Source organism: Dreissena polymorpha, chromosome 1 (genome assembly GCF_020536995.1).
Source record: "Dreissena polymorpha isolate Duluth1 chromosome 1, UMN_Dpol_1.0, whole genome shotgun sequence".
In the NCBI taxonomy this organism is placed as follows: domain Eukaryota; kingdom Metazoa; phylum Mollusca; class Bivalvia; order Myida; family Dreissenidae; genus Dreissena; species Dreissena polymorpha.
Window position 1 is genome coordinate 144042797 of NC_068355.1, and position 10742 is coordinate 144053538.

At 32.3% G+C, this 10742-nt stretch overlaps 1 protein-coding gene across 2 annotated transcripts; it reads left to right on the top strand.

The window, feature by feature from the left end:
* Positions 1 to 2636: 2636 nt before the first annotated feature.
* On the top strand, positions 2637 to 9154 carry LOC127853808 (acetylcholine receptor subunit beta-like). 2 transcript variants are annotated; one of them, XM_052388595.1, is made up of 5 exons: positions 2637 to 2851; positions 3054 to 3178; positions 5053 to 5181; positions 6765 to 6949; positions 7132 to 9154. In XM_052388595.1, the coding sequence occupies exons 1-5, from the start codon at positions 2674 to 2676 to the stop codon at positions 7673 to 7675; spliced, it is 1161 nt and encodes a 386-aa protein (XP_052244555.1). In that variant the 5' UTR covers positions 2637 to 2673; the 3' UTR covers positions 7676 to 9154. The 2 variants fall into 2 exon arrangements, with proteins under 2 accessions (XP_052244555.1, XP_052244563.1); XM_052388603.1 differs by lacking the exon at positions 5053 to 5181.
* Positions 9155 to 10742: the final 1588 nt, after the last annotated feature.

Here is a 10742-nt window from a genome sequence, read left to right on the forward strand (position 1 = left end):
CATTTTACTTTAATTCTGATATACATAATGTTTTATTTTGATTGTGTAGGAAGTTGTAAGGGTTCGAACACATGATATCGATAAGTTTATACATAATGTTAGTTATCGTTAGTATTAATCATTATTAAAATCTAAATGATCAGGTACCGTATAACGGCGAAACCTTTCGACTGACTTTATGTATCTAGCCTACATAGTGTTGGAATTTATGTCTTGAATCTGAATAGATGTACAATTTGTGTAAGTGGTTACATATTAAAAAATAAGTGTACACAAATACAAGCATGCTGTTATTTTACTGAGAAGAATTTCAAACAATAAAGTATTGTTCTTGTTTTTCAGAAAGAAACATGATGTTTGATGAACCAGTGCACAGATGGATAATATGTTTGAAGTAGATCAATGCAAAATTCATGTTGATAAGACTTTAAGTTGGGACATTTTGGTATTTAATATTTATCAACCACAGCATACTACATCTAATTAATTCATTTAATTATATAATTTAAGTTCAACACTCCACTAGCAAATATCATGCTGGATACTCATGCTGATAGTCCTGTAAAGTTGTTTATTAAAAAAATTGTTTTTTTTAACTTACTGATTAGTAACATGGTTACCCGTTATGTATATTATGTGAACATTTATTATGTGAATTACAAATGTGAATTTGGTATTTGGTGTATAAATTAATGTTTTTTTTCCATGAAATGTCCTTGCAAGAAAAGTTTGGGTTACAATCATGACAGTACTAAATATAAATGTATACGGCAGCTTAGCATTCTATTATTATAAATTGACAAGAATTCTATAGAGTTTATGTGGCATACTATTAATGCTATTTCAACTTGTTTATATGAACATTAATAGATGTACATTGAAAAAATAAGGAATATTCAATTGCTTACTTCTGAATAATTTGATAATTATGTGTAATAAAAAATATCTGCATTATAATTTTATATAACATAATTATAATTATGCTCTGAGATCATTACATACTATTCGCATATTCATATACTTTACATAACATAGTTTAATTAACATGTTGTAAATTCAATAATAAACTATGTACAAGTTTTGATCTGTTTTTTATTTTATTTTAATCCATCATTCAAATACAAGCACGATGCTCTTTATTAAAATGTGCTTTAGTTATTTAATATTAATTAACTCTTTGATACCTATTAAAATGCATGCTCCTGTATTTTTCTACAATCAAATTATTCATTTAGTGTGTGAGCAATGTTTAAAACCCTCTGAAGTCTCAGCATTCTACACCAGTATCTTGTAATTAGATATGGCCAATAAATCCCCTCTTGTTATCTCTTTCAACAGTGATCAGCGCTTCACACCACTTTGATAATGACCCCTACAAAGTTAAATAGATTAGCCCTGATTTTGTTGAATCTATGGAGAAAGGAGTAACCGAGTAGGACTGTGTACTTAACGTCATGATCATGCGTATTTCCTTCACGACGCCACACATGATCGCTGTGTGTAAAGACAGCGTGTCAAGATAAAAGCATGCGCCCTTGGCTCAAATCTCAATGACATCGTACTTCATTTATGTTATCATTCACTACAATCCACATCAAAACATGCACGATCGCATGTTGTATCGCGCACCTGCGTATTAAGGTTGAGTGTAAGACTCCAAGATACGGATTCTTTTGATTTTCGGCCAAAATTATCTTGAAATGTCATTCCCAAGATTATTGAAGTTGCACATTTTCCTCAAGCATAATAGTAAAGATAAAGATGTCTCCATAAGATGTCTGCACAGATCGAGCTGTGCATGCCACACGTACCATACAATTAAAGGACCAGTAAAAGATTTAATCTGGTTTTTTAAACAACATATTCAGTAGCCTCACTTTTATTTGTAAGATCAACAAATATAGCAACAAGGTCACATATATGTATAATTATTAACAGAAGCAAAACATCGTTGTACATTACTTCTGCAAAATTGATTAACAAAACTTGTTTGATGCTCTTAATTTATATTAATCTTGATAAATTGAGTTATTCACAAATAATGTACAGTAAACCAAACCAAAAATATTATAAATATGACATTACAAATATTTTCATACGAATATTCATATCTTCTGGAAAAACAAGATTACAGCTTTTTAATGATTTAAATTTGACTCCTAATACATAGTGGTGGTTATGTCATGGCGTAAACAAGAATATTTAAGTTGTAGGAACTGCAGTGAAATCAACTGAAATACCTTTACTTTCTATCGAGTATACAGGTCAAGATCCTATACATGTTGTTGGACATATAGAGGGAACATATGATTGAGCATTTCGCATGATTAATAATGTACATAAAAAGTTTTATTAAAACTATATACTGACTTTGGTAAGAATGATGCAATCATTGTAAATGTTAATCTTTAAAAGGAGTTTGGAAGTAATCGGTTGAAATACAGCTAGGGTGCGCCGGTATTTTGTATTGTCAAGATCAGTAAATTACTATGAAGGCAATAGAATAGCCCAATTACTCTTCAAAATCACTAGGATATGATAAGATTTATCAACAAAATTCGCAATTTAACTATCAAGCACATGGCACCATAAGTATAATTTGCTTGGCCTCAATGATAATAAAACTGGCGTAGATATCATGTAGCGTTAGTGTTGATCTTTCTACTGCAAGAGATGAGACTTACTCTTTTGGTGATTTTTGTAGACTTTGTGGTCCCCATGGGCACCTCAACAGTAGACGATGTTAACAGACTGCTTGCCAGAGCAAAGTCTTCTAATTATAACAAAAGGATCCGACCATTGAAGAATCAAACAAACGCTATAGAAGTAAAACTTGGTTTAATTCTGCATAGTAAGTATGTTTTATAGATGCAATGTTCACTGTATACACATGTTACTATTACTCGTATAACTCATGTTTGCGATTTATAATGGATGAGGTACTATGCATAATGAGCTATTGGTATTAGCTTAAGACTTCTATAAAATATAACGAAAAGAGATCATCCCATTTGGATGTTTATGGTAACTGACAATTGTCGTCGATTATTCAGGTATACTAGATTTCGACATACCGAAGGAGGCATTATCCACTTCCGTGCAACTACAGGTTCATTGGCAAGACGAGTTACTTGCTTGGGAAAAAGACGACTACGGCGGCATAGAGGAAATGCTTTTTGTAAGTACCACATCCTATTAAGGAAGGTGTTTGACATTGTACTAATTATACACGACTTACACTACACCCATAAATCAACACAAAACCGCCAGACCAAATGCAAAATATAGTCTACCAAGCAAGACTTGGTTCTTTTTTCGTTAGACGTTTAATGTACCCAGACCGCTAGTAATTTATTATGTATATAGAGATATGTTTCTTTTGTATATAGCATTTTAATAAATCTTTTAACCAAAAATCATTACACAATAATTCAATTTGGTTTCGAACAGACATTTCTGAGGTTATTGTCAGAATATTAATTGTTTGTTTTGGCTACCCCGCAACGAAACATAAATCATTCCATGTGGAGCCTTCAATGGTCATACATGTGGTTATTATGTGTAAGCAATAATGTAAAATACATCAATTATTTTATGTTAAGTTTTTAGTAAAAACTACAACTAGATAGTGAATAATTTGCATATTTGATTTGTATTGATATGTATTGCTTCAATTGTAATAAAAAATAAGGGTAGTTCTTCTTCATGAGTTGTAAAAATTAAACAAAGCTAGTCGTTTCTTTTAATTTAACTACAAACAAAACAGGTTTCATTTTCCCCTGTATAAATTCATGAGTAATCATTATGAAGATACATGCATCATTTGCCTAATTTCAATTGGAGAGCGTGTATACTTTGACGAATTCACTGCATTCTATTGGTACTTATATCGGTCTAATATTGGCAACTATATCTGCCGAACATCCCCAAACGATATCGTTATGTTACAGTTAAAGGGGCCGTCCAACACATTTTGGCATGTATTGAAGCTTGTCATTAAATGCTTTATATTGATAAATTTAAACATTTGAACTAAAAATCCCCAGTAAAAACAAAACAAGAATACAATTTATAAAAAGGAAAAAAGGTAACCCTCAACAGGGCTGGAACCACTGACCCCTGGAGTCCTGGAGTAAAAAGTCTCCCGCCTAGACCACTCGACCATCGATGCTCATGCTTGGAGCGGATGCATTTTTTACCTATATAAGCAATCCTCGTAGTATCCCAAAATAAAACGCCAACAACAGAACTTTCCAAATTATTCAATCGTTTCGCGTCGCACGACGCTTTTGATTTTCATGTTTTCAAATCATAAAAAGATGCGTATAATAGATATTTAAGAGCATGGTAAATGGTCAGTATTACTATTTCCTCAAAAATATCATAACTACAACGAAAATTTGCGAATCTGAAACAACTTTTTTTTTAATTTTGACAATTTACCAAAACGTTGGACGGCCCCTCTAATGGAAACAATACCGGGCCTATGTCAAACTTAGAACTATGTCAGCACGATATCGTTTCACCTTGCAAAAACTTATTCACTTTTTAAATACAATATCGTTTTGAGATATTCGGCCGATAAATTGACTGTTATTTGACCGCTTTTGGCCGTTTATAGCATACCTGGGTATGCTTTTATATATGTATGGCAAGGAAATGTTGGGATTGATGCGCTAATGTGTTAAAAGCCTTAGTTTTTCACAAGTTGTTCTTAATTGTTGACACATTTAAATCCTGCTATCCTGTTATAAAATACACACTGTATGCTTGTTTAACGGCGTTTTTTATAGTTCGGTAGTTATGGAACACGGATGCACGGTCTATTATCATGACACGAAACATAAAGTACACTTCTTTAAGCAAATATTCTAAAATAATTGTCCATGTACACACAAGTAAGGTTAATAAACTTCAAGTGAGCGTTAAATAAATTTGAAGTTAATCTTGCTGTAACAGCGTTTCCTTAAACGTTTCTAAAGAGTCTAGTAAATATGACTAAATGTTTAATAATTATCTTTTGAAACGACGTAAACAGAGGATTTTTTTCAGCCACAAGATGATATTTGGAAGCCAGATCTACGTCTGAATAACTCTTACAAATCCTTCACGGGATTTGGATCTGCCGACCTATCTCTATGGGTGTCGAATGATGGCAACGTCAGCTGGTTCCCCATTCAAGTATATATATATATATATATATATATATGCTTACTATTCGTAATTAACCATGCAGTGCAATGTATGACGAAACGAAACAGATACTTTCTCACTGTTTAGTCTTTTTATATATTTTTATTTGCGTTATCGTTATTGGTATTTGAAAGTTGGTCCCTTATCAAAATTCTTAACTTGCGGTCACTTATAAATATGGTCATCCCTCAAAAAGTCTAATATGACCATTTCTCCGCCAAGCATCATTTAAGAAAAGTTTATTAACACATTACCATCATGGTAATTAAAGGGCCTGCGCCGACTAAAAAAATAACGTCAATCGGGTAAACTGTCTTATTTGTATAACGCAAGTCCTTTATGTGTAACATTTGTTTGTATTAAAACCTGAATTTGCGAAGTTCTCGTTTTCTTGAAACTACATAAAGAAGACTTGGAAAACCAGAATCCGCAAAATGCACTTTTTCGTAAAGCACTTACATGAAACGCTGTAAAGTTAATACAAAGATAAAAGTATTTTAAAAAGATTATCTGTTTTACTGTCAATATTTCCAAACACGTACGAGCCGATATGCACTATTGATCTATAATTACATTAATGTGTTATTGTTGTTTTTTAGGTAAGTCTTTTTCATGTGACATATTTAGCAATTGTAACATCTTAACAAAGTACAAATCTTTCATTTTAGAGCGGAGGAAGAAGTTTGTAAATCAATGTGTTCTTTTTACTATAAAACTTGATTTGCTTCTAGAAATAAATGTGTTTATTAAATGTGTGTATTCATGTAAGCTGACATGATTTTAACTTATAGATATGTATAAACTTTAATGATCCATTAACACTCAAAATCATGAATACTTTGTAAAATCAAGTTAACCCAAACAAAATCCGTGTTCCTTAGAGCAATTGCCAAACTTTCAGCTAGATTTTGTCTGGCAACATTAATAAAACGAGATAAAAAAATGCTCGTTTTTATTTTTTTTGTTGGACAATATATTCCATTTAAATTTACGAGCGGACGCGAGATTGACTTCGGACTGCTTCGGCGGTATGACGTAGTTCTCATGAATAATCCTTATGTTATAAATTAGCGGAGCTCAAGCAAGGACGTCCTGCTCTTAGCGATTCATCATGAAAGAAAAGGAAAGAGAGTGTGCACAAATGAAAGAATATGTGGTGCAATACATAATTGAATGGAAATGCGTCAATAAAAGAATGGGGTTTTCCCATGATTTTGAAATAGCCCGTTATCTATTATAAAAGCGCGCCGACCAAAAGCACAGGCAAATGCGCTCCAAATTATGCAAATTAACGAATGAATAACCCGAATGAATCCGATCTTGACTAGAGATCATCCGTAAAACGACACAAGATGACATTGTGAATTGATTTTTATATGCTTAAAGTTGCAGAATTTTAGTATTTTACGTTTGTACACCAATTTTACTCGTTTTAGCGTCTTCTTATTGTAAGTAACCTTCGTATGGCACTGTTTGTTGTTTTTCTATAGCATAATAGTATCGGGCAGTGTGTATGGATCTTTAAATACATGTAATTGTAAACACAATCGCTTTCCATATTTTATTTGTAGGTACTGGACTCACAGTGTTCCGTAGAGACCTCCAGATTCCCACATGATACGCAGACCTGCAGTCTGTTCTTTGAGTCGGCGTGTTATCCCGAATCGCAATTGAAGTTATTGAGAAGTGAAGGTGGCAAAGAGGTTACGTATTATCAACAAAACAGCGCATGGTATTTAAAATCCAATTATACAGTGTAAGTATTTTTCGTTTAAGGTTCTTATTAAGCTCGAAAATGCAGAACGTATGTGACATGAATAATACACTTAGAAGTGTAGTATTTGCTTTAAGAATTGACCGTATGATCACTACAAAAACATTGCTGGTTCAGAGATAAAAAAATACGTTATATATTGTATTCTATTTTACGGTATTTAGTGAGCACGAACCTGGTGCGGTTGAATTCAAGCTTGAACTCGAACGTAGACCAAGCTACTACATGATCCACATTTTCGGTCCGATAATCGTCGTCTCGATCCTGGGTCCCTTTACATTCCTGCTTCCCGCGGACAGTGGCAGCCGAATCAGCTTTGCCAGTACGTTATTTTTAACATTTGGCGTGTGCCTTACCAGGGTCGCATCCGAAATTCCCAAAAATTGCGAAGACACACCTCGCGCGTCTCACTGCATTTTGGCTCTTTCAATTTGCCACGCTCTGATTATCCTCATAAGCCTTGTGCAACGCTTTGTGATGATGTTGAAAAAGAAAAACAAATCTGGGATCGAAAACGAATCGACGGATTCGATGTTGGAAAAAGGAAAAGAAAGAAACAAATCTAAGAACAAAAAGAAGGAAAAGAAAGAAAGAAATCTAAGAACAAAAAGAGGTTGCTATTTTATGAGAGGTTTAATGTGTGATGCCTCGCTGTTTATTTTGTCCGTGATATGGGTTGCGGTGTGTAATATTCTTGCCTTCGTTTAATCCCATTTAAACCACAAGTTTGACGTCGACCACCACATGATGGAATACGTACTAGTTTATTTAATGGCGAACTAATCCCATTTAAACCACAAGTTTGACGTCGACCACCACATGATGGAATACGTACTAGTTTATTTAATGGCGAACACACTTATAATTTAACATATTTTGGACACGCAATTCGATCATTGTATACCGGTAATAAATTAAATCTACGCAGCTAATGTGTTTTGATTGTTATTTGTTTACAGTGGTAAACAAATAACAATCAAAACACATTAGCTACGTAGATTTAATTTATTCATAAATTGTGATCGAAATACATAAATTAGTTTTAGCGTGCTAGTGGAAAAAAACTACAACATATACCGCAAAAACAAAGAAACGAATTCATTAACAAAATAATGAAATCATCTATTTTTTTTAGCTCGTTTTATAACTATTTTTAGAACACATATCTTACTTTATCATTTTCGATAAGCCGCTGTTACCATGGAAGGTTTGCCTTCAGACATTTTCAACCAAAGTAAGTACAGTTCAGGTTACAGAATACAACTTGACAATTTTAAAGACTGATTTATAGAAAATAACACCACATTTCAAGAACTTTCGACACTTTTTACGTTATTAATTGGACAGCGAGCGTTTAATGTTCAAAGATGGTATCACAAAGGAATAACATTTGGCAAAGGCATCATGACATACAATTGACCATTTGTAAATTAAACGGAATTCAAACACAAATTTATCGCGTGTGAACACTTTCGACGATTTTAAGGAGTATTACATGCTATATAATAACACTTTATCCGCTTAAACTGAAGAACATAGCACAAATTAATGATGAATGGTGTGGTCATATCTTTTCGGTATATATTTAGCCTTAAAGTTTGCACATAACTATAAATTTTGCATGCATCGGATTAAAAACCAAAATGTTTTAATTCAGTCCATGAGTCCTAGTAGGACTTACTCAGAATATACTAGAAACAAATAATTTGGCAAATACAATGATATGCGACTCAGACAAATGCACGTTCTGTCAGACAGAAACATGACCACCTGTTTTGGAACTGTAATGCCATACAAGTTTCATTACATCATATCACTTCTGATATTAAACATTTATAGTGAATTTCGTCATTTTTTAATTGTCTTGAAATATAACGCTTTTTTTATCTGTGTAGACGAAAAACCCATTTAAGTCGTAGTCTACAAAGTAACTGCATGCTAGCATTTGCGCAGTTATAAAAAAAATCATTTTTCAAGCACGTGTTAAGTGGGAATATAGTGAATTATTTTGTTCTATTGACTAACCTCCCTATCTATTTGTTTATGTTTATTGTCATAATTGTTATAAACTTGTCTTGCATGATCGTTACATGATTGCTTGTACTGTATTTAAGGTTTATTTAATTGATGCTTTATTTTTAATGTTTTGCATATTGGCGAATAAATGTTATTTACCGCCCCCCCCCCCCCCAAAAAAAAAATAAATACGTATGTAGCGAATATATGACTCAATGCAATCGAAATTCATGTACATGTAATATCTACGTTTCTTTTGTAAATGTATTTTCAATGTTATTTACCGGTAATGTTTTTTTCATTTTGCCAATCTTCGTTTGCTTCACATGTTGGTATTGATTGCGTAGTTCTTTATTTTATATTTTATGTATCATGTTAAAAGTGATAATATTTTGATAAAAATGCACTTGTTGATGTAATGAACATGTGTTTAGCATTTGTGGTTAATTTGTTTGAACTTTAAAAGTATCCTGTCGACGGTATTTTCATTCCAAATAAAAGTTAATTATAGTCTTTGAGAAAAAGTGTTATTAATATATACATGTATGTTAAATTTATATTGACCGTTGTATTCAGCTATAAAACAACATTAATAGCTCGAGAGCGTATTCCGTATACTACTATAACTGTCTGAAACCCAATAATAAGGATGCATTCTATTTAGGACTTTTTTTATTGACTTTATAATAATATATTGCATTGCAAAAAGTATGTTATTATAAATTTACACAATTTTGAACATATGTCATTGACATACATGCTTTTGAAAAAAAATCAAAAGGAAAAAACGAATACACTTAAGTGTCCAATAACAAAAAATAAATAAGAAAAGAGTGAATCTCTTACTTTCATATTCAGGACAAAAATTTAGCGCTTCTCGCAGTTTTCAGTTTTTTTCCTTCCTTGGCAATGTGTAGATAGCCTCGGCAAATGCACTTAAAAAAACGTTCATATTACTTTCTAATTGCATTTCTGATTTTGCCCAAATTTCTCAAAAATGCTTAAATATGTTGATTTTGTAAAACAATACCAAATGTTATGCGAAATAACCCATACTTTAAACGAGATATACATTCAAATTACTATTGATAAAATATTTGAAGTTAAAATTTAAGAGCGTTTTATTAATTATTAATCTCACGCGTGAAATCGTCTGTTAATTTTCATTTCGCTGGTTATACGATTGCTGTCGATAAATGCGTAGAGAAGCTTATATGACGCGCATTGGTAAACATTATATGTCTACAGAAATATTTCCGGATATAACCATCGTTAAAACTGGGCGATTCAAATATAACTGAAGAACGCAAGAACAGGCTAGCAGCTGATTTTTAAAGGTAGTTTTAGTTATCTTTAAACTTGTCGATGTTGCCGAATGTGACACAGTACCAAAATTATTTTTGGAAACCAGAGATCTCTATATATCTGAAAAAGTACACATTCATCATCTTAAAGCTTGCTATAAGAATACTGACATAAGTCACTTGTTTCATTGATATTTATTTATATTTTAAATATGATGGGGTCTAGACTGTGGTCTTTATGATGTGAAATTTACATGTGGCACGCGACTTTTTATTGCGTACTGAAAACGTGAGCTTAAACTTAAAATCGAAGAATATTTAAGGGATGTAAAGAAAAAGCTTATCAAACCGATCACAAGTTAAACCAGTAATTCGTCACCTATCACTTTATTTTATGCTGTTGTCATTTTAAAAGTTGAATACAGATACAAAGTCTAAAATAACTTATCATTTGC